This window comes from Biomphalaria glabrata, chromosome 8, assembly GCF_947242115.1.
Source record: "Biomphalaria glabrata chromosome 8, xgBioGlab47.1, whole genome shotgun sequence".
Taxonomy (NCBI): Eukaryota; Metazoa; Mollusca; class Gastropoda; family Planorbidae; genus Biomphalaria; species Biomphalaria glabrata.
Window position 1 is genome coordinate 19809614 of NC_074718.1, and position 25777 is coordinate 19835390.

General features: G+C 37.2%; 1 protein-coding gene across 11 annotated transcripts in view; it reads left to right on the forward strand.

The window, feature by feature from the left end:
* The window catches only part of LOC106070031 (kelch-like protein 5), an 84989-nt gene that overhangs the window by 5947 nt on the left and 53265 nt on the right, over window positions 1-25777 (forward strand). For 4 of the 11 annotated variants that reach the window (XM_056039443.1, XM_056039448.1, XM_056039445.1 and 1 more), the window contains one exon: window positions 6340-6480. In XM_056039443.1, the coding sequence (XP_055895418.1) occupies window positions 6383-6480 (98 nt within the window). In that variant the 5' untranslated portion in view covers window positions 6340-6382. Of the gene's footprint in view, window positions 1-2654; window positions 2850-3434; window positions 3639-6339; window positions 6481-9413; window positions 9967-17341; window positions 18777-25777 lie in introns of those variants that run through there. The other 7 variants (XM_056039451.1, XM_056039454.1, XM_056039452.1 and 4 more) reach the window with 5 other exon arrangements.

The window sequence follows — 25777 nt, forward strand, 5'->3', positions numbered from 1 at the left end:
ATCTGGATGATTGTTTTTAAATGCATTAATACAACATAAATAGATAAAAGGTGAATGACCTGAATTTGAACTCAAGGGCTAAAGCCTCTTCAAGTTAATATGCTAACCACTGTACCAGGGCTTTTCTCTTTATAACTTATTAAGGGTACTAATTCAACTAATACCACCTTATCAGTTAAGTACACTTTATTTCCCTTGTCCTAGATAACAAACAAAATAATTAATTACTGATAGTTAATAAACTAATTGGTTTCTTTTTTTAATTGATTCTTGTTTTATCATGTAAAAGAAATATTTGTACACAATTTCAGCTTGATCTGATTTTGGGTATGGTAGAAATAACGTTTACAAACCTTTTACCAGTCATAGTGGGAGTTGATATAAGCTTTGTAAAAAAACAGAAGGAAGAAGTCAAGTTCTAAATATCATAAAGATGTCTTTAAAAAAAATAATTTTGAAGGTTTTAAAAAATGTATCATAATCATGGGCGTCAATCACAAGCAGGTTGAAATCAGTGGCGTAGCTAAGGTAGGGGTCCAAATTTGAAGGTTCCCCCGGTCCCCCACTTGAGTGGGGGGCAATAAATGTCCTGAATTGTTTTCATATTAAATATTACGCCACAGCCATGCTATTCACGTGGAGCCAAAACTACTAAGCAGCATTGATTTAGATCAGGGGTCTCAAACACGTGCATGTGGCCGCGACACTATTTTGTGTGGCCCGCGACAACGTCCGCGAATTAAAAAAATTAGATAAAATTTACAATGACCACATATAAGCGGTGAAATGATTTACAACTGCACAAATCAGTAAATGAGGTGTCACTGTCGCCCACCAACCGCTTAGGCTTTCAGCTGAGTGAAAGGTGGCCTGATTCTTACCGCTGACCGCTAGCGGCTAGAATCGGACCACCATTATACCACTGCTCCGACCGTTAGCGAAAAAGGAGAAAGAGAGGGAGATGGGGAGGGATGTGTCAAGATTCTGTGAAAGCAAGCTTTGTTAGCGAGATGATAGCAAAGGCATCACGACTATTCACTGAAGGCCAGTTTGTAAAAGAGTGTATGCTACAGGCGTGTGAAATTATCTGCCCCGAGAAAAAGAAGCTCTTCGAAGGCATAAGTTTGTCTGCGAACACAGTGGCTAGCATGAGTCAGCGACAAATGTTCAACAGCAACTGATTGCCGCTGCAAAAGACTTTGTAGCATATTCCATTGCACTGGACGAGTCTACTGGTGTAACAGACACCGCATACTGTGTCGTATTTATTTGTGGGGTCGACGAACATTGTTGAAGAGCTATTGGACTTACTACCCATGAAAGGAACGACGAATGGACGCGACGTGTTTCAAGAACTGGAAGCTTGTATTGACAGGTGTGGGCTACAGTGGGAAAAACTTGTTTCAGTGGCTACGGACGTTGCACCAGCAATGTGTTCAGAAAAAGGTTGGTGTTGTTGTTGGCGGGACCTTTTGCAGCCATACACTGCATTCTGCACTAAGAAGCACTCTGTGGCCAAAGTCTACAAATGAAGAACGTGATGGGTGTTGTCGTGAAGACGGTGAACTTCTTACATGTACGGGGTCTCAACCACAGACAGTTTGTGTCATGTCTAGCTGATTTAGAAACGGTATACGGGAGAGTTGCTGTATCATACGGAAGTCAGATGGTTGAGTCGTGGAAAAGTGCTGCAGAGATTTTTTTTAACTGAGACGGGAAATAGCATTGCTCATGGCAATGAAAGACCTCAGCTCGTGACCTAATGTTTTTGTCGGATCTTTCTTTTCTTACTGATATCACGCAACATCTCTATGCAATCTCTATGCAATCAATTCACAACTACAGGGCACAAAGCAGCTGATTACCGTGATGTTTGATTCATTCAGATGCAAGCTGACTTTGTGGACCACTCAGCTGGTAAATGGAAACCTGGCTCATTTCTCTTTTCCACAGAGCATAACGGTTGAACCACAGCGCCTGAAAGACTACGTAGACATCCTCTCCAGACAACTGGAAGATTTTGAACACCGCTTACAGCTATTCACTGCTCTCGAACCTTAGTTTTTCCTTGTTGCCACTCCGTTTGCAGTTGACGTGAAAAATGTTCCAGTGGAAATCCAGATGGAACTATTGGAGCTGAAGTGTGACACTGTTCTGAAGCAAAAATACGCGTTCCAGATTTCTACCAGTTTCATCCCAGAGAGAAGTTTCCAAACTTATTTTGCGCAGCTGCTAGAATTCTTGCGATGCGATGTTTGAGAGTATGTACGTTTGCGAACAGTTTTTCTCCAGCATTACGATCAAGACTGACTGATGAGCATCTGAGCGCAACCTTACGGCTGGCCACAATACGCGACTTCAGGCCTAACGTCGATGGTCTGGTCTCTGCCAAACGGTCTCTGCTGAGTGGACAGAAACATGAGTGACGAGCCATCTGCAGTAGGCCTAGTAATTATAGGTTGTTTTTTTTTTCGGGTGGGGGGAGGAGAAATACAGTTTCTGCTTTTTTTTTATTAGTGACAGAGGCAACGTCAACTCATTTTAGTAAACTAAACTGCCTGTGCAAGTATAAACTACAATAAATGTAATTAATAATTATATAAAAACTTTATTTTAGCATTGAACTGCAGTGACAGTAGTGTTTGTAAAATTTAATGAAAAGACATTCTCTTTTCGTGGTGTGGCCCGCTGACATATTGTTACTTTCCACTGTGGCCCACATGCTGATATGAGTTTGAGACCCCTGATTTAGATGATGTTATAGATGACCTTTGCTACACAGAAAGCACGATCTGAGGCGATATGAATTGAGATTTGTCACTTGTGCATTATCTCGCCAACAAACAACGGTAGTATTCATTAAGAGAGTCTTCATGTTTATTTTTTGTTAATTTTACTTATTTACTGTAGGAATTGAAAATTATATATTTATTTAGTACATTTTCTCATGTCATGATGTCGAATGTCAAAATGCAGAGTCCCCTAAAAAGATCCAAATCACTAGCTACGCCACTGGTTGATATGCAATGCTCTTTGAACTTTCTCTCCTTGCTCTCATACTTTTCTCTCTCCTCCTCCACTAACTTCTCTGTCTTTTTTTTTTTTTTTTTTTTTTTACTTTTTTCTCTCCTCTTTTTACTTAATACACTTTCAGTCCTGATACTTTCAGGTTTTTTTTTTCTTCACCGACCCACCCCCTCCCTCTGTTAAATACACCTTCACACTTTTGTTTCATCTGTTCTCTCACGTGAAGACGGTGCCTACGAGTATATTTGTTTGTACTAAATATCTTCCCTAAATACGCACAGAGAAATCTAGCGTACTCTCACGTGAGTCATACACTGACTGATAAGATTTGCTCCCCTTCTCTTAGCACGTGCAAGCACCTTCTTTCAGATGAAACTAGCCCTGTGAATCTGTGTCAGTATCTTAGCCAGAGGCTGCCGAGGTGATTCTATTGAAAGTACCTACAGCGAGCAATCGGTAAACTAGGAGTTGTGTTGGTACCGGTACTTGGAGTAGCCAGCTTATTCTGTTGTATTTGTTAGACGTGTGCATTTCCAAGGATTATAGAAACAAAACTCATTTATTAAGAGAATCCATAACACTGGTTTTTCTCTACTCTGTGTCCTGTCCAGGTAAAGATAAAATACAGTTAAAAAAGACAAGTACTTATCATACATTTAGTTCGTAGGTAGATGAGATAGCAAAGAAAGTAGAGGGAGAATTGGGTAGAAGACAGACACATCAACCACATGTCTGGGTATTACGTCTGAAGTAAAGTAGATGGGACTGAAAGTCTGGTATGAATACCTACTTAGACTTGGGGTATTATTGGTCATAAGTTGTATACTTTATAATCAACAGATTTTTTTTTTCAATTATTATCGGTTCCCGTAGAGAAGAAACGCTTTTGGTTTAACCCATGCCCAGATCGGTTCAACGGCTACTTTTGTTTTTCTATTTAAAATAAAATTTAAAATGCATTATTGTTGTTTTTTTAAACTACTTTACGCATTAGCTGTATGTATGTTTCCTAGGCCTATGAACAATTTATAAAACAAGGTTTTTATATACGGTGCAGTGTCTGAATAAATAGAACAGTGTATATAGGCCTAGATATAAAATTTTGTTGTTTTCAATGAAGCATACCTATTGTATAGACATGCATATGAACATTTTTAAAACAAACTGTAAAAGGCAGTGCGCGTTAATCCATATTGGACGTAAGAGTTATTTGTAGAGTGTATAACACCGCCCAAAAGTTAGTGTACCGTAACTCAAGACTGTGAGTTGGCCTTGGCTTTCGAGGCTTTGTCAATTCCTTTTTTCCACCACATTATCTATGTTTGCTGGCGATAGCTCATCCCAAATAGGTAAATTCAGGCACCAGTTATGTCTGTGACAACATGTGCCAGATGTTTAGTATTGATAAAAATTATTGTAAGACTGAACCCTAGACATGCAACTGCCAGAGCACTTACAAGCCTATGCTGCATTATTGGCAAACAATTTATTAATTAGGATATGCCGTCACTTTATTTGGCTTTAAGTCGAGCCAGGTTAAAAAGCTTTCCATATGATCTACTGAGGATACATACTCCCGACTTCCACCAATTTAATTGCACTGGTAAAGAAAGACAATGGATGGAAAATATGCCGGGACAGCCCATTTGCTCTAGATTCAGGAGACAGACCACTTCTGCTGATAATGTCGAAAGCCATGGTAAAATAAAGGCTGCTTTTGCTCTCATTTTATCATGCACTGTTCTGTAAATAGAAAATCATATTTGCTGAAGATCTACCTGTCCTAAAGCCAAAATGTGAATCAGGATAAACTATTTCGTTCCAACATTGCTTAGCAATTAGAAGACTGTAATTGTTTCAATTTTTTCTTTTTAATTGTAACATGTTTGCGTCTTTTAGATATGGGGGAAAAAAGGGAGGGTCGAGTTCCTAGTTCTTAACAGAAGTAGTTTGTGGAAAGGAATCAACACATTTTGCTTTCAAGTTTGAATAACTTCTGCAGGGGCCCTTTCCCACGATGAAAAATATCAATTTCTGCGCCCAATTCCTCATCGAGAGGGAGGGGATATCCATCTCATCCATAACTGGTAGGCCTTGTAAGTTTCAGTAGGCTTAGTGCTCTACCCACCGCTCCTGCACTGCATGTGTAGCGAGCATTTCATTCTTTGAGGCACTCTTATCAGCAAGTGTTCAAAATAGCTGTTCTTATACATGCATCTTTGTTAGCACAGTCAACACAAACTCGACAATTTCAAAGTGGTCCTGACAGTATTTGTTAGCAGTCAACACAAAACTGGACATTTTGATAGTGGTCCTACCATTATTTGTAAGCACTGTCAACACAAAACTGGACATTTTGATAGTGGTCCTACCAGTATTTGTTGGCACAGTCAACACAAAACTGGACATTTTTGATAGTGGTCCTGACAGTATTTGTTGGCACATTGTTTCTATTTTTTTTTATTTGAAGTATTTATACCAATCATATTTTTTTAACAAAGTCCTGTGAAAATGTTTGGTAGATTTCTTCACTTATAAATAGTCACTTTTCTCTACATCTGTTATTGTGCAGTTGTTCAAGACCTCTGCCATTTTTGTAATATAAATTTCACACGGAAATAGGAATAGCCTGACCATCAATAACTCATATTTTAAGACATAGCAACTGTTCTATTGGAGTCGCGGTGGTTGAGCGGTAAAGTGCTTAGCTTCCGAACCGGGGTCCCGGGTTTGAATCCTGGTATTTTTAATTTTGGGATCTTTGGGCGCATCTGTGTCCACCCATCTGTGGTACCTGACAATAGTAGAGGAAGGCGGTTGGTCGTTGTGCTGGCCACACGACACCCTAGTCAACTGTAGGCCACTGAAGCAGATGACTTTTACATCATCTTCCCTATAGATCGCACGGTCTGAAAGGGGAACTTTTTTTTTTACCTTAACAGCGCTGTGCCTGAAGGAGGCATCATAGGTCATGGCACTGGCACCAACTGGATATGATGGTTGACAATGTAAAGCGAAATCGGAACTATTCTGCTAACACACTGCTACCAGAGCGCATATTACTCACTAGTTAATGATTTGATAGGTAATGGTGACGGTTGTTTTTTTTTTTAATATTTTTTTGTATTTCACTACACGCTTTGTTTACTCTGAAGTTGTTTGCCTGGGACACCATCCATACATTTCAACTTGCTTTTTGATCCTCTTGTAATTGATTGTTAAGATAGATTTTAAAATGTATAGATTTTAAAATGTATTGACGCGCATTAGAAAGTTATAAATTTTGAATTATTATACAATCTGTCATTCCAGGAACTGTATCACAATAGGCAAGAGACAGTCACGCTATAAAAGGATGTGGGAGGAACCGGTCTCCTTCAGACCCAGGGAGTTCTTATATACTAGAATGAACTTTTCCACACTTCCCAGGAAGGCGGTTAGCAAGAAGACTTTGTAAGTACCCCACTTTTTCACCTTACATTTTATGAAAAATTAATCTCTCCCTCTCCCTCTCTCTCTCTCTCTCAAACACACAGAGACACATATAATATATGATCCGATACTCATGCTGCGCTTCTGTTGACCCCCCCCCCCCCAGCATAGTAGTATAGAGTATGCACAAACACTTCTTGTGCCACAAGTATGGTTGACAACAAGAGTTTTAAGAAAATTGGAAAAGTTATTGAGTTAAATGGAACCGAGCCTATGTGGCTTCATTAAACTATTCACCAACTGTGACCAACAAAATCTATTTGGCGAGGTGTTCAGTCTGGACCATGTGATGATGATTTTGTTCAGTCTGGACCATGTGATGATGATTTTGTTCAGTCTGGACCATGTGATCATGATCTTATTCAGTCTGGACCATGTGATGATGATTTTGTTCAGTCTGGACCATGTGATGATGATCTTGTTCAGTCTGGACCATGTGATGATGATCTTATTCAGTCTGGACCATGTGATGATGATTTTGTTCAGTCTGGACCATGTGATGATGATCTTGTTCAGTCTGGACCATGTGATGATGATCTTGTTCCGACTGGACCATGTGATGATGATTTTGTTCAGTCTGGACCATGTGATGATGATTTTGTTCAGTCTGGACCATGTGATGATGATCTTGTTCCGACTGGACCATGTGATGATGATTTTGTTCAGTCTGGACCATGTGATGATGATCTTGTTCCGACTGGACCATGTGATGATGATCTTGTTCCGACTGGACCATGTGATGATGATTTTGTTCAGTCTGGACCATGTGATGATGATCTTGTTCCGACTGGACCATGTGATGATGATCTTGTTCCGACTGGACCATGTGATGATGATTTTGTTCAGTCTGGACCATGTGATGATGATCTTGTTCAGTCTGGACCATGTGATGATGATCTTGTTCCGACTGGACCATGTGATGATGATCTTGTTCCGACTGGACCATGTGATGATGATTTTGTTCAGTCTGGACCATGTGGTGATGATCTTGTTCAGTCTGGACCATGTGAGGATGATCTTGTTCCGACTGGACCATGTGATGATGATTTTGTTCAGTCTGGACCATGTGATGATGATTTTGTTCAGTCTGGACCATGTGATGATGATCTTGTTCAGTCTGGACCATGTGATGATGATCTTGTTCCGACTGGACCATGTGATGATGATCTTGTTCCGACTGGACCATGTGATGATGATTTTGTTCAGTCTGGACCATGTGGTGATGATCTTGTTCCGACTGGACCATGTGATGATGATTTTGTTCAGTCTGGACCATGTGATGATGATCTTGTTCAGTCTGGACCATGTGATGATGATCTTGTTCCGACTGGACCATGTGATGATGATCTTGTTCCGACTGGACCATGTGATGATGATTTTGTTCAGTCTGGACCATGTGGTGATGATCTTGTTCAGTCTGGACCATGTGAGGATGATCTTGTTCCGACTGGACCATGTGATGATGATTTTGTTCAGTCTGGACCATGTGATGATGATTTTGTTCAGTCTGGACCATGTGATGATGATCTTGTTCAGTCTGGACCATGTGATGATGATCTTGTTCCGACTGGACCATGTGATGATGATCTTGTTCCGACTGGACCATGTGATGATGATTTTGTTCAGTCTGGACCATGTGGTGATGATCTTGTTCCGACTGGACCATGTGATGATGATTTTGTTCAGTCTGGACCATGTGATGATGATCTTGTTCAGTCTGGACCATGTGATGATGATCTTGTTCCGACTGGACCATGTGATGATGATCTTGTTCCGACTGGACCATGTGATGATGATTTTGTTCAGTCTGGACCATGTGGTGATGATCTTGTTCAGTCTGGACCATGTGAGGATGATCTTGTTCCGACTGGACCATGTGATGATGATTTTGTTCAGTCTGGACCATGTGATGATGATTTTGTTCAGTCTGGACCATGTGATGATGATCTTGTTCAGTCTGGACCATGTGATGATGATCTTGTTCCGACTGGACCATGTGATGATGATCTTGTTCCGACTGGACCATGTGATGATGATTTTGTTCAGTCTGGACCATGTGGTGATGATCTTGTTCAGTCTGGACCATGTGAGGATGATCTTGTTCCGACTGGACCATGTGATGATGATCTTGTTCAGTCTGGACCATGTGATGATGATCTTGTTCCGACTGGACCATGTGATGATGATCTTGTTCCGACTGGACCATGTGATGATGATTTTGTTCAGTCTGGACCATGTGGTGATGATCTTGTTCAGTCTGGACCATGTGAGGATGATCTTGTTCCGACTGGACCATGTGATGATGATCTTGTTCAGTCTGGACCATGTGATGATGATCTTGTTCAGTCTGGACCATGTGATGATGATTTTGTTCAGTCTGGACCATGTGATGATGATCTTGTTATGATTGAACAAAGTTCGTCGTTTCGAAAATCCATCTGCGGCCAAAGAGTCAAAGTGCCTAGACAGAGCTGCAACTGGAACGGATTTGTTTACAAAGCCAGAAATCCCTGTTTGAGAAATTTCAAGTGATGCAGACATTGATTTATACTCTTGTGTTGATTACATAAACTTTTCTACATCTCCGAAGCAAGCGTTAAAAATGATCACAATAATTACAAGCATTTATTTGTCAGGAAAAACCTTTTCAGTGATCAATCGTGCGAAAACCCGTTACATAATTGTTTTATGTACGGAAATCTAGAGTTATAGATTCACTGCTCCGACTTGGTGTCTCATCTATTCAGCTGGATAGTTCAAAATTGATTTAGGTAGGAATAACTTTTCATGAATTAATGTCATTACTAGATACAGATTCAAGGGTTTGTAATAAAAATGGTTTATTGTCTATTTCCTTTTTAAAAAAAAAAACTTTTTTGTTGATCTGGCCCACGAGTGTTGGAAATTAAAATGGCCCACCGGCCGAATAAGATTGAGCATCACTGCACTATGGGTTACGTAGCCAAAATGGCTGAGCTGAGTGTGTTATGACCTCAGCGAAGGGTTAAAGGTCGTGTTGACACATTTTTTTTCCATCGCTCTGATTGGCTAGAGAGGGAGAGAAAGAGCGAGGGGGAATCATTTATATGTGTACTAGGCCTAGTCCTTTGTTTTCAAATCGTTTCACACTTAATGGACAGTGATCTAGGTCTAGTCACAGCCTTCAAGGCAATAGTATAATAGTTATATCTCTTTACCGTACTATAAACATGTGTTTTCATTGGAACTATAATATGTGTGTTTATCATTCCAGCCTCGATGTTTGCTAAGTAATAGATCGAGATATTCTAGACATAGGTCTAGGTCTAATTCTAGTTCTATTGAATTCTTTTCTATTTTATATATTACAGCATTTATAGTTAATAGTATATAGATTATAGATTTTTGTGTGTGCAAGGAATAGATCTCACTGCACGTTCGACACAGACCATAACGCTGTCACTGAAGGTAGTCAGAGTGATTCATTGCAGACTACGGATGTGGTCGTTGTGTTTACTAATAGTAAATAAAATTGGTTTAAAGTTAAAGATATTTTTTTTATGAAACAGCATTTATCTAGACCTAGATTCAAGATCTACAAATTCTATAGATCTACACTAGACTCTAGTACTGCATTAAGCTTGTCTAGTGTATTTGTAAATTCCCTCGACTGGTATTTGTTTCTCTACTACTACTACATTTGTGAGAGTGATGCCACTAGAATACATATCTAGTGCTAGTTTGTGTTTTCTTTAGCAACCGAAAAACAAAAAACAGTTAAATAAGCAACATCGTAACCTATATAACTACCACTCTTATCTACTCAAAATCTTATCTTATAAAATAAAAACGTTACGTCAAAAAGAAGCTGATTACGTCCTACGGGTGTCCCCAGGTGCATGTTAATGACTTAAACCATTGGTTTTCCCTGCTGATTTAGGCAACCCATTCCATACTCTAATAACACTAGGGATCAGGAGCATTTGTACAAAGTCGTCCTAGCATATAGAATACAAAATGTGCCTCTATCTTTGTGTTTTTCAGAGTATTTAATTAGTTTCTGTTTTTGAAGATTATGGTTCAGTGTTATATGTATAATTGGTACTTTACTTTTCAGTTTTCTATCCTGAAGGGTCACTAAATTTAATTATTTTACTATAGGTTTTACTCTAATCAAGTGTTAATATTTGTTAGTTATGAATCTCACTGCTCTATTTTGTGTCTGTTCTAGTTTCTTAATGTTTTTTTTGGGGGGTTGAAGGGTCTCAAATGGAGGATGCATAATCTAATATTGGCCTAATGAAGGTTAAATACAATTTTAGTTTTTTGTTCTTAATTGATTTTTATACGTTTCTTTTAATAAGCCTTAATGCTTTGTTTGATTTTGATAATAATTTCATCAATCTCATGATACTTTTTCATTTATCATAACACCTAGATGTTTTGAGATTATTAATAATAGTTTATCCTACCACTGTGTAGTATGCCTATGAGCACAATGCCATGCCAGGAAAATAACTTAAAAAAATGAATTTGACAATTTGTCTATATTTTCAAGTAGGTCTACATGAACCATTCATAGATCTGATATGTTAGAATGTTAATCCCATTACATTAGCTCTGTTCTTTAATTAAGCCATTTTGACAATTTCATAGTAGGGAAGAACCAAACATGTAGATCAATGTTTTCCAAACTTTTTCCTTAACAGAAACTTTGCACATTCTTATTTTGTACATTCTGAGTATTTAATAGGACACTTTGTTTATCTTTTAGAGAGATTAATTCATGTGGAGGCCTACTAGTTAATTATTCCAGTAGTTTGTGGAACACCTAGTTAGACTTCTAGTGTTCTGCGAAACACAGTTAATGAAGTACTGATGTAGATTTTTTTGTGTAATGCTTGATTTGAGTATTATATTTTTTATTTCTAAGGGCAGTAAGGCCCAATACCAATTACTGTAGCATAATTATCTAAATCTAAAGGAAAATTTATTACAATGTGGTTTTAAATTAGAAAATAGATTTATTAAAATAAAGACAAAATAAGTTTATGTTTGGTAAATTAGGTAAACCTTAATAAATTAAATAAGTTAATCATTTGCTTGTTATTAATTTTATTTCTTTACACCTAGTTAGAAACTTAGTTTAATACAGAAAATTTAAATTGTTAAATTTCAGCAGAGTGGCTGAGAATGGAGTATATGCCATTCAAAACATTATTTTTAAAAATTATAATCGTGTGTAATTTGCAACAAATTAGAATGAGTAGGATAATATAATAACTATGGGGTGATTTGAAGTAAGAAGAAGTAAAATATAAAAAATCCTTTTTTAAAAAAAAAGGTTATCCAAATGGGAAGAACTCTGCCCTTAAAACTATATCTAACAATAATGTACAAGTTATCTCCATTATTCAATATCAAACAAAATAATTAATTACCAATGATTAATTGACTAATTGAGTATATTTGTTTATTGATTCATGTTTTGTTAGGATATCTGTGAATACTGAGGTACTAGTTTACCTTGTTGGCATTAAACAAAATAATTAATTACCAGTAATTAATTGACTAATTGGTGTGTTTTTTTTTTCATGTCTTTTCTATGCCAATAAATAATTGTGCAAAGTTTAAACTTGATCTGAGAATGGGTGTGGGAGAAATAATGTGTAGACACTTTTTACTAGGCAGACAGAGTGAGTTGATAAAATGTGGTCAAATGTAGATGTCTATTCTCATTTATGCAACTACTGCTAGCTTAATTTATTATTGTAGAATACCATTAGGTCAGTTGTGCCTAATGGACCATGCTCCCATTGGCTATAGACTTAATGCTTCTGAGCATTTCATTTCTTGCCATCCAATGCAAAAGTCTAGGATCTCTATGGAACTCACCTTTTCCTCAGAATCTTGCCTCTTGTGACTCTGGTATCAAGTTGATCTATGTTAATTAATTAGGTATTTATTTATAGATGCCACTGCTTGGCCTAGAGGGTTATAGTAGTGAATCATAGACTTGGGCACATTTAAGATTAGGGAAACAGACATACAGATGACATACAATTGTAAACTGGAGAGTTACTTTACAGACAAAAGATTTACTGAATGAAAATATAAAAGGAGGAGGGATAACAATAGTGGGGAGAAATAATAATAACCTTCAGTCAGAGTGTCTCACACACACACAAACAAATTCCAACAAAAAAAAAATTATTGATATTGTCCAGGGTTCAAATATCTCTGAAAACTAGGATTTTGAATTTCTGGATTTTAGGGGCGCCCGCGAATCCACGTAACTCTAATGGGTACCTGACTTTAGTTGGGGAAACTAAAGGCGGTTGGTCATTGTGCTGGTCTCATGACACCTTGCTCGTTAATTATTGGCCGTAGAAACAGTTTACCTTAACATCATCTGCCCCATAGATTGCAAGGTCTGAAAGGGAAATTTTACTAGCTAATTGATCCTGGCACTGGAAAATTATTGTCGATTTTTAAATTTATTGTTGAAGACATTTTATAAATAGTTGATTAAAAATGTAAAATGGTTGAAATTAGAAACATTGAATTGAACATGTTTTTCTTTACTAGTAGTTATAAAAGAACTTCTTACGGAAACGGTTTTATAGTATACTACTGTTTTTCAACTGCTTCCGAAGAGGAGATCATGTGCTGATCAGATTTCGACCTACAAAACATCATCAAGCGAAGCCTAGAATACAACTAAAGGCTGATGATCAGTTTTTGGATTTGAAAAAAAAAAGCGTTTGATAGCGTCAATTGTGAATCACTGTGAAATATAGTTAGAGAATATGGCATCCCGCAACAATTTGTCGATATTCTATGAAATCTCTGCAGCAAATCAAACTAAGACGATCTAAAAGGGTGTGAAACAAAGGGTGTATTTTATCCCCATTGCTCTTTCTGTTAAACATCAACAATGACCAAAAGAAAAGAAAAAACAGACCGCTTTCGGTATCCCCTTGCATGAACCAAACTGAAGTACAGACCTGGATTTTGCAAACGATATAGCTTTACTCTGGAATACAATTAGATCTGGAGGTGACGGGAGATCCTCAACAGAGACGCACTCAAAGTTAAATGTATGAACTGAAAGTCACCCAGTATCATCAACTGCATCAGTCATACAGATAGGGAACAAATAGAAAGTCACCCAGTATCATCAACTGCATCAGTCATACAGATAGGGAACAAATAGAAAGTCACCCAGTATCATCAACTGCATTGGTCATACAGATAGGGAACAAATAGAAAGTCACCCAGTCTCATCAACTGCATTGGTCACACAGATAGGGAACAAATAGAAAGTCACCCAGTCTCATCAACTGCATTGGTCATACAGATAGGGAACAAATAGAAAGTCACCCAGTCTCATCAACTGCATCAGTCATACAGATAGGGAACAAATAGAAAGTCACCCAGTCTCATCAACTGCATTGGTCATACAGATAGGAAACAAATAGAAAGTCACCCAGTCACATCAACTGCATTGGTCACACAGATAGGGAACAAATAGAAAGTCACCCAGTCTCATCAACTGCATTGGTCATACAGATAGGGAACAAATAGAAAGTCAGCCAGTCTCATCAACTGCATTGGTCATACAGATAGGGAACAAATAGAAAGTTATCACAAGCGACGGAGATGTATATCACGATGTTTCATGTGGGATAGCAGAAGCCGTCTATCAAAAAGTACATGGCCTATCTGAACAAATAGCCTGAATACCAGGATCAAAAAGTACGGCCTATCTGAACAAATAGCCTGAATACCAGGATCAAAAAGTACGGCTTATCTGAACAAATAGCCTGAATACCAGGATCAAAAAGTACGGCATATCTGAACAAATAGCCTGGATACCAGGATCCACCTTTTAAATAAAATCTTGTCTCAGCCGCCATCTGCGGTTCCTTTCCCGAACAGGGATTCACACCCTATGGGAAATGATGACCGATCGTGGTTTGAGATTCGTGTGACCTATAATAGACAAAACAAATCAAGTTTACCAAAGTCACTCTTATCATTAAAACCGAAAATGCGGATTCAGACATAAGCATCTGTTCCTCCATGGTGGTCTAGGATACTGCTGAGATAGATGAAGCTTTCCACTTCGTCCAGTGCCTTACCTTGAACTGTAATGGATGTACGCCTTTATCTTGAGCACCTGCTCTTCCCTCTGTATATGGTAAGACTCATTCTAGTTGAATTATCCGCAACGATGCTTATCTTTTCCTGCATCTGCTGTTGTGTTGAGAGAGAATAGCCAGGTCATCATACAGGTCATCAGCGAAGTCTACGTCGTCTAGCTGTTTCCACAATGTTCACTATATACTCTTCAGCTTTTGGTCTGTTGCTGTCTCCATGGCTAGCATAAAGAAGAAGGGAGAGAGTAAAGAGCCTTATCTCACTCCCGTTGGAACAAACGCGTCTGTCGTCTGCCATCCACTAGTCTGCAAGTCATCCCCCCCCCCCCCATATAGGACTTCCTGATGATATTTGTTATTTTTTCAAGCACTCCATAGTGTCTCAGTAGTCACTAGAGATCTGTCTGTCCACGGTGTCAAACCGTAACACAAGATTTGAGTTTCCTTGATAGTTAGCTCAGCGGTTTATGCCGAGTGATTGAAAGTACGAACTACGTGTCCTCAATAAGTCTTCTCTGCTATAAGTCGTGATTTTGAAACCTGTTAACCAGTGCTGCTTTTTTTTAAAATTTTTTAATGACTTATGCAGTATGCTAGATCTAAGTTGTTTGATAGATCTAAATGTGTCACAAACTGTGCCATGGAGCATTTGAATACATAGGTGTGAGGGGGGGGAAGTGAAGAATGGTGGTAAAGAAAGATTATTTATATTGGTTATTTTAGCATGAAGCTGCTGACAATCGACTTTGCGACTGCGTTTTAAGTGGCCAAGAATGTCGCTGATTGGCTGCTTGTAGTGCTTCCATTACTGGGTATTTTTCACCATATATTGTTTGAGTGTTGAAAAAAAAGTATTTTACGGAAAAAAAAATAACAGTATAATATTTAACACTACATCTACGCAAATCTTGGCGTTTTCATTTAGTCATGATTTGTAAAGATTAGGGACAAAAATAAAAATAGGTATTTTTTTGGGTACCGAGCTAAGTAAATCCATTCTGGGTAAAAAAAAATCAGATAGTTGAGTGGAAACTCTGGATGCGAGTAACCGAGAGGTGCTAAGTCCTGTGTATCGTGTCAAATACTAGAAGTTTTAGACTTAGTAGGTGTCCATTGCTGTTATTTAGGATTGCCATGTCAGTTTGGAGCCTCAGTGTTTCCAACATGCTTGTGTGATCATGGATTTCAATCGATAGACACAAATATGTGACAATTTTTTGTTGTTCTAGAGAATGTGTGTCGTGCATTTCTCTAATGAAACATTTCTATTTTTTAACGTCATTATGGGAGACTATTTTCCACTCCGCCCGAAGCCTCTTCAAAAGTTTGTTCTTGTTGCTTGAATAGGCAACACAATGTGCTGATAGTTTTTGTGAAGTTTTAAGACATTTTCCACTTTGCCTGACGTAGACCTAGTCATTCTATCACATGGCCGCATTTCGCACTTTACTGGTTATCAATTCACGGAGATATACATATAGACATATACAATTTTTAATATACAATATCAATACTATATCTCTATCTAGGTCCAGTATTCTTTTCTAAACTATACTGTCTTTTAATGTTTTAATTTAAAGTTTCCAAGTCTGGATCTAGAATTTGTTTATATATGAACGTAAGCAGGATTTTTATTTTTTGCAGGAGAGGGAAATCGGGGCAGGTTAAACATTTCCCCCCCCCCTTTTTTGTTTTTTTTAAATTTTCTCATGCATTAGTTCTTGATAGTGAAGTAATCGCCCTTACAGAACGTCTTCAGCCTCGGAATAGTTTTAAAACAAATTACATTTAAAGACAATTCCCCAGTGTCCACATACATATTTCGACCATGAAGAGTTTGCAAGCTAATAAGAGGAAATGTAATTATGTAATTAACATATTTGTTTAATTTTAGGCCTACATGTTTTAACAATTCCTCTTATCAGCTTGCAAACTTTTCATGGGCAATACCTGGAGTCTGCCTGGACACAGATCTCGAAAGCTGCTCTAACGATTTTGCTTGAAATTTGTCAGAATGTCTCTGGGGAAAAAATAGCTAATTGGTCACATATGGAGAACTCTGATTCGACTGTTATGATTTCGTCATGTCTTCATTAAAGAGTTTAATAAATAAATACATTTTGCACAGCGTCTTCTAAGTCTGGATCTGTAGGCCATCATTAGAATTGTAAATACTCTTGAGTATATTTATGCATTCGCTTAACCAGAATTTGTTTCGGGGTCTGGAGAATTTGAGCTGGTACAAAAAAAAGTTTGGGAACAAAGAAATACAAAAATGGCGAAGAACTAGTTCGAGAATGTGCTCACCTTCATCTATCCCTTAGTCTGTTGGGGCACCACACAAGTTTTGTCCGCCGTCTTTCTCCATTCCTCTCTTGTCTTTTGCCTTGGATAGAACCTCTTTCAATGGCAGGCCCGTCCATTCTTTTATGTTGTCTTGTAATATGGCCATAGAGTTTTAGTTTCGTATTTTTACAACAATTAGCAGGTCATCGAGGGGTCCAATCACTGTGATAAGCCTGTCTCTAATGAAATGTCTTCGTTTGTGATTCGGTCTTTAAACATGATACCTATGATCCTTCTGTAGCATCTCAATTACATTGCTAGGATCCTTCTCTCTAGCTCTGTAGTATGTTTTTATTTATGTTGTACTTTTCCATTGTCGCTCAAAGTGCCCCAAGTCATACTTTGTCGAAAGCTTTCCTGAAATTAATAAAGCAATGGAAAAGATTCTCTTGGCGTTGAAGGTATTTCATACAGAGTATTCTGAGGTTTAGGATTTGTTCTGTTATGATGCGATCTTGCCAAAAAACTCGCTTGTTCGTGTCTGCTATCGGTTTTAGCCGATTTACTATAATTTTGAACAGTACTTTGCTGGGATGGCTTATGAGATTGATGGTGTAGTAGTTTTGACAGAGTTGTGAATTGCCTTTCTTTGGAAGAGTGATGCTGAGTGATTTGGTCCAGTGCTTGGGCCATACTTCTGATTGCCAGATCTTGTTGCAAATCTTAAAAAGTGCGTTTATCATGGTTTCTCCTCCAGCCTGGAGAAGTTCAACCAGGAATATTGTCAGCTCCGACTGATTTTCCCTTTTTTAGGAATTGCACTGCTGATACTACTTCTGAGCGAAGAATATATTTTTTAAGTTGAATACTGCCGGGACATTAAGTAGCTCTGTATCTCCTGAGATTTCATTCAAAGTTCTACAACCCTGAACAGTATTGCACCCATCTTCTTATCACATCCTTTTCCTCAGTTAAACATCTATTGTTTTTATCTTGTATTGTGTTAGTTCTTTCATGCTACGCAGCCCCTTCTGTGACCTACACATTTTGCCACATCCATGGCAAGCATAACCATTGTCAGCCGGTGTTCGATGAATTAAACAAAATAATTAATTACCAATAATTAATTGACTAATTGGAATTATTAAGGAGACTAAACCCAACAAATTTAGCAATATATGTGAATAGTGAAGGATTAGTTTCCCTTGTATCAAACAAAATAATCCATTACTAGTAAGTGAGTAAGCGAGACAGGGAGTGAGTTGATATAAGCTTTGTATAAACACACGTCATAATGTAGCGGCAATAAGTAAGACTTAACACTAACACTTCCCAGTCTATTCTTGGTGTTATTTCATTGGCGCCAACTCTGCTTTTTTTTTTTCAGTCTCTTCCTTGCAATAAACTGTCTTCTTTTTCTGGTCTATTTTTTTGTTGTTGTTTGTTTCATTTGTATTGAAAGCGCTGTACTGTTTTCCTAGTTGTTGTTTTTATTTTATTTCAATCTTATTTAAACCCATGTACTGTGTACAATCTGTTCCATGCGTTATCTCTTTGGTTTTATTGTCTATTCCTTGCGTCATTATGGTGAAGTTGCCTCTTATTTAAGTCTGCTACAGTTTGTTTTACAGATTTATTGCTTGTGTTTTATACTTAGTCGACTTCATTGTGTAAGCCATCGATTTAACATTTGGAAACTAGGCAAGCGAAGCGTTTCCTTCAAGTTGAGAGACTAATCATTATTTGGATCAGGGTGCGCTGTGCTACAAGCCTAACAAAATGTTTATACACCGACACAAATATCAATGATTTGTGTGAGAGCAGAGAGATGTAAGCATTGATCGTACTTTTTTTTTTTTTTGTCGTTTTAAAACGAGACACTCAATATATGATGTGTTTAGCGACCACGAAAGAAGTAACGCCTCTATTGGTTTTGTTTGTACTGTCTTATCAGTCTGTCCATTTCTCTGGCCGTGTGTTAATAGGCCTACATGTATATAAAGAACTGCAAGAGTTTTTTAGAATTCTGATTTGACCATATTATGAAGCGTACTATATATTCCACTTGTGTTGCACAGTCATTCATAGATTCGCTCATTGGTACAAAAAAAAAATTGCATCTTAAGTCACAATTGAAAAAGTGTTAATGGATCATTATAAAATATATTTCCATTTATTAACTAACTCGTACTGATGTTTTTAAAAAAGAATTTTGATACGAACTTCCTTTTTTGTTGTAAGTTAAAAAAAAACGAACTACTTCTATATAGCACAGTTTTGACATATCCTTATTATACACTTGACAACAATTTATATTAGAGCATGATTATGATTAGACTAAATAGTGGCCAGAAATGGATCTAGATTTAAATTTGAACAAAATTTACTTCCAATTCTATTAAGGAAATAGCTTATCTGATTACAGCTTAGTGGTGCAGATTTATTTATTATGTAAACAGTAGTATCACATTAAGAAGTGAATCTGATGAGAACAGCATCCACTAGTAGGCCTTCTAATCCCGTTCATAATATTGGTCTAGCTTTAGATCTAAATCTTGTTCAGGTGATGTTATGTTTGTTTGTGGATGGCTGCCTGGTCGTGAGGTTTGCGCGCTGGACTGTCGTTCGGATTTATCGATGGTCGAGGGTTCAAATCCTGCCCGCTCCCATCCCCCGTCGCAGTGGCGTAGCTACCCATGTGCGGGTGGTGCGGGCCGCACAGGGCACCAAGTGGAGAGGGGCACCAAAATTCCCCCAGTGTGTATTAATTTCCTATTTCCCTGAGCGTTTCAGTAAAAACGACTAATTGTATGGACACGAACAAACTTAAACTACTGTATTTTAAACATGAACTAACGATTTATAAACTAGTCATGTCGCTATTTTGTTTCATCTCCTTGACTATTACTTCAATACAATGTAAGCTATGGAACAGTTTGAATCTAATTTACTAGATTTATTTCGGACACACGGTACATGTTGTTACTACACTAATATAAAGAAGAAGAAGAAGATAGGCCAACCTTTTTTTTACTTCATTGTTTAGTCCACTGGTTTAATCTAGATATAGAGTTTACAAATATATTACTAAACTCTAGCTCTAAACAATTGTCTTAGTTTATTCATTTCTTTATGATTCTTTATGGTTTAATTTTGGAAATAATTCTATTGTAATGTCAATATTTTTAAATAAGCTAACCTTTGTTTTCTACGAGTTTTTTTTTTAACTAACTAGTTAATTGTAATACTGTAACGTAAACAAAATGATGAACAATGCTCAAGACTGACTACTCTGGCTAGCGCCTCAAAACCATTTTAAGCTCAGACGGAGAAATCGGCATCTCTGGTTCTGTCCGGTCTGTGTAGTCTATAAGGGCCCCATACCCAGATCTATCGGGGTCCCTCATTACCGACCCATCGGTGTAGGAGAAAATGGCATCTGATTGAATTGGCTGACGGCATGGATCAAAGAGTGACTTGGAGTTAGTAAAATTACTATCAAAATACGATCCACTCTTGAGGGAGCATGTGCTTCGAACTAAGCTTTGTTCCAGACCGAATTCATTCTTGTCTCCACAAATAAAAAATAAATTTATTACAATATTGGGGGATCACGCTAAAAAAAAAATCATACAGCAAGTAAAACAAGCCAAATATTTATAAATGATTTTTGACAGTACGCCTGACATCTCAAAGCTGGATCAAACTTCCCAAATTTTACGGTACTTTGTCATGGATAATGACGGGGTGCAGGTTCGTGAGTCTTTTATTGACTTCATTGACACAAAGGACAAGCATGCTGCTGGAATCGCTGAGATGATTCTACAGAAACTGCGTTCGAATGGCTTAGACATAATGGACTGCAGGGGTCAAGGCTATGATAATGCTGCGGTCATGAAAGGTCAAAACTACTGTGTCCAAAAACGTATTCTAGAAGTAAATCCCAAAGCACTATTCATTGCTTGCTTAAACCATTCTCTTAAGTTAGCAGGAATTCAAGCTGCTGAAGCTGAAGTTAATTCGGTAACATTTTTTGGTACACTTTTCTCAACTTCAACACACAGCTGGGATATCCTCATCAATATAACCGGAACTAGCCTTAAACGTTTAGTTGAGACCCGCTGGAGCGCCAGAGGGATAAATTTTCTAAAATTATAGAAACTCTGGAGAAATTAACTAGCAGAGATGAAAATTCATCGACTAGATCTGAAGCAAATGGATTATTAGTTGCTATTCAGTCTTTTAATTTCCTCACCTATCTTGGATTTTGGGCTCCTGTATTAACTGAAATTAATTATACGCAAGTCTACCTTCAAAAACAAGGATTGTCTATTCGAGACTGCTCACTCAAACTAAAAACATTAGAGACATTTTTAAGTAGTAATCGAGAGGACATCGCTGAAGCCAGCATTACCTTTACCGAAAGCGTGTGTTCAGATATGAGAATCAGTACAGAACCTCAAAAACGTATTGGCCATAAGAAAAAGATGCCTGGTGAGAAAAGTGACGACTCTGAACTTACACACAAAGAAGAGCTACAAAGGGAAATTTATTCTACCTTGGACAGGATTGTTCAAGAAATAATCACCCGATTCGAGCAACTTCATGATGTAACAGATAGGTATGAATTTTTGTCGCCTTCCCAGCTATTAAATCCTCAGGTCGAAATCAATCTCGATAGTACTCCTAGCGACATTGATAAAAACGAATTTCTGCTGGAGAGAAAGAGGCTTCAACGGTTTGTCACAGTTTCATCAGAAGCCACCGAACTTCCAAAAACAAGGACCTGTTGAGCTCTTGAAATTTATAAAAAAAATATCAGCTATATGATTCAGTCCCGAATATCGTCATCATGATTAGCATATTTGGCCATTTTGTTCATTGAACAAGAGCTGGTGGAAAAAATAGATTTCGATAAAATTATTGATACTTTTGAAAGCAAGAAGGCGCGTAAAATTCACTTGTAGTATGTTTATGTAAAAGGGATTTTTTGAATTAACAATATTTGATTAATGAATACATATTATTTTGAACAAAAAAGTAAGGTTTTACAATGTTATTTTTTAGTTAGCTTTTTTTTTTTGGGGGGGGAGGGTCAAGATGAGGTACTGCACCAGGCATCATATACTCTAGCTACGCCACTGCCCCGTCGTCCTGCGGGAGGTTTGGACTAGGAAGTAAACTATCTTCAACTCTGAAGGAACATCCGAAACATGTAAAACAATCTAGTGATTTTAAGATTAAACGTGTAAAGTCATAAGAATTCTAGTCTAGATCTAGATTCAATTTCTAGATTCCAGATCTAGTCTAGATTCCAGATCTAGTCTAGATTCTGGATTTAGTTGGTTAGTCTAGAAATCTAGTTCTAGTCTAGATTCCAATTCTAGATGTAATCTAGATCTAGTCTAGATTCTAGTTCTGGGTGAAGATCTAGACTCTTGATCTAGAACTAAATCTAGAATCCAGACTAGATCCAGAATCTAGGGTGTAGATGTAGACTATATCTAGAACTAGTGTTGAAATCTAGGTATATAGTCTAGATCTAGTCTAACTAGACCTATATATAAAGTAGATAGAGCGATTATGATCACGATGAGTAGGCCTACTAGTGGGTAATAGTGTACTATGCTATCCGCATGGGAAACCGGTTTAATTGTGCGGGCTCATTTTTTAAAAATATCCTACCCCTTCTACTTCAATATATTAATCGGAATTTTTGGGAAGAGGTACGTATCTTAGAGCAGTGGCGTCACTGGGGGGAGATAAGCGAGGGGTGCGGTCCGCTCCGACCGACACCATTTTGGGGGTGACAACCAAGTTGGAAGAATTGTATCTTGGCAAAAACAGAAACATCGGAAAAGATAATAATAAAATTTCTAGATATATTCCCAAATATGCATAGACACATCTAGATGGCAGTTTTTAAGTGTAATGACACAGCACAACGTTATACCATTTCTCTCTTAAAGTAAACAAAGGAAACCTGTTCAGGTGATGTTATGTTTGTTTCAAATTTTAATTAAATATCATTGTAAAATTTGCAATTACATTTGAATAAACAGTGGGATTCTACATTTGAGTAAAAATCAATAAAAGTAGGTAATCAGCTCACTGTATTGGTTCAACAAATATTGTTTATTGGAACATATTTCAAGAAAGTTGATTGGGGAGGGGTGACACCCTGAGCTACCGCTCTAGGCACTAGCGGATCCGGAACTTTGGAGGAAAGGGGGGGGGGCGATTTTTTTCCTAACCCTAAGCATAAACGCGCGTAAAAAAAAAACAGTGTTTCTCAATCTTTGGCCATGTTGAGTCCTTTCTCTTGGCGATGCCCCGACGCCAAAAGCGTTTTCTTGTATTCTTCACAGCGGAAAACAGAAACGCATTCTCCTGACTTCTACAGCTCATTATTCATCCTATTCAAAAAGGACCTTTTGAAAATGTTTTTTCTTGAAAAATATTCTAATATGAATTTACAGGCCCTTTCAACATTGCAAATACAACCGATTTGTTCCTTGAGAAGATAAAATACCCCAAATATTTAGATTAAGGCTTTGAGGATCGCCGCCGAAAAAAAATATATTATATTCGAAAAATAATATTTAAAAAAAGGTCATTTGTAAATTGTAAGTGATCTTTTTGTTCAATAGGCCGGTTTGTAACTTTGTTTTGTTACAGAACTAGAATTCAAGGATCCAAACAAAAAAAAATCGGAAGTGGGAGGAGAAATGAAGTGGGCCAATTAGATTGTGCTCTAAATGTTTTGCATTTTTAGGATTTCGGTGTATATTGAGTTATAGTCTCAACATTTTTTATACAATAGAAAAATATCAGTATGAGTAAAGGTTGGAAAAAGATGACATTGGAATATAATATTTGGGTTCAGAACTCATCTCAGTTACTCTTATAATGAGAAAGTTCCTATGAATTCTAAATTTTCCAATACAAAGTCTTTCTTTAGATAACTAAGATAAATTGGTGTACAATTACTTCAACTCTGTCGCCATATTTGACTATTCTGTTTTAAAACGTCATCTTTTCGTCTGGAAAGGGGAGAGGGCGTTAGAGAGAAAACGTTAATCCTCGCTACTTTTTATAATTTCTGCAAATGATTGAATTTAGCATTAAAGAATAGGAGGTAGGGCGGCTCGATATAACAATTTAATTGATAGCATATAAAAAGTATATTAGTGATGTATATTTTTTTTTAATTCTGTAATTTCTTAACTAAAATACAAAAAGAAAAAAGTATTCATTTGTCCGATGGTACAACCCTTTTTCATTTTATATTTACTAATGATAAAATTGGAGATCAGAAACTTTAAAATTGGAGATCAGAATCTTTGTGCGACATAATATACAAATAGGTTAAAACATCAATAAGTACCTTGTATTATATAAATATTCAACTAATTTTTGTTAACAATCTATGATTTTTCCATAAAAATAGGACTGCCCCCCACACACACACACTCGGAGGGCTAGAGTTGGGGAGACAGTAGAAGCAATCGCCCCCCACCCCACATCACCGAATCGGCTTAGATACCAGAAGTGTAGCGATATAATATTAAAATTAAAGGGACAGTAGATGTATTCGCACCCCCCGCACAATCGGCTAACAGGAGAACGACATAATATAAAGATCGGATAAAATATCAATAACAAGTTTTAATTATATAGATATTTAATCGATTCGGTTAACAAGGTGTGATTTCTACATTCCTAACAGGCTGGTCCCCCACTCGAAATCGGCCAACATACTAGTGGGGTGCGTAATAATCTTAAAATAGGTTTAAGTATTGATAATTAGTATATATTATTAACATAACTAATAAATTCGTATACAAATATTGAGATTTCTTTACTAAAATTCGTCCGCCCCCCCCCCCCCCCTTGGATCCACCAGTGGCTCTTGGTGCCACCAACACTGTATTGGGAAGTTTCCATGCTGCTCTTAGGTTATCAGTTAACGCTACTCTACTTATTCCAGAAGAGTCTTATCAAAGACGACGTGTTGCACTGTTTGCTTTTATGTGAAAAATAACGCCAAATGATTTTTTAAATTTTATCACGATCAAAACATTCCCGGTCCATTGGTGACTTCGATGTGATCCGCCTCTGAGTTACTGTTATCTTGTTTATTTAACACAAAAATCTGAAGAATCTTAATGTAAATTTCTAGTAATCCACAGTGGCCTCAATGGATAGGCCACATCTGCGTTATAACGAACTAATACCAAATATAGACTTAAAGTTTAAGTGAATGTTTGGGTCAAAATTGTTTAAAAAAAAACAAAAAAAAACATTTAAATATTATTTTAAATAAATCTGTGGCATTTTACGTCTCGAGAGACGATCTTTTCCCTTTGTAACTTCTTGTGTGACCATAGAGGCCAGTCCTTGATACACAGCGGCGTTCACTTTACTAAATAAGTACCTAGTTAATTAATGGAAGAAATATATAATAATGAGCCATTGATAGATGTTTGTTTGTGACTTTGGGTGCGTAACGTTTTGATCAATGAATAGATTTCTTTACGTAGATTAACTCTCTGTGACATGGTTCTTGTAGTTAAGTTTCACATTCTGTAAATTACTATTTATAGTAAACATTATACTTTTATACATTTTTTCAAACCAAAAAAAAAATTATTATTTTTAATGAAAAAACGGCTTACCAAAATGTAATTTCAAAACCTTACCTTAAGGTTTGCTTTCAGACGATATATGGTACACGTTGTACCAACACTTTTTCAAGCTGCAAAATATTTCATGGGTTTTTAAATAGCTTTTCTAGTTTTTTGAGATTGAAACATGACGGACGGACAGAC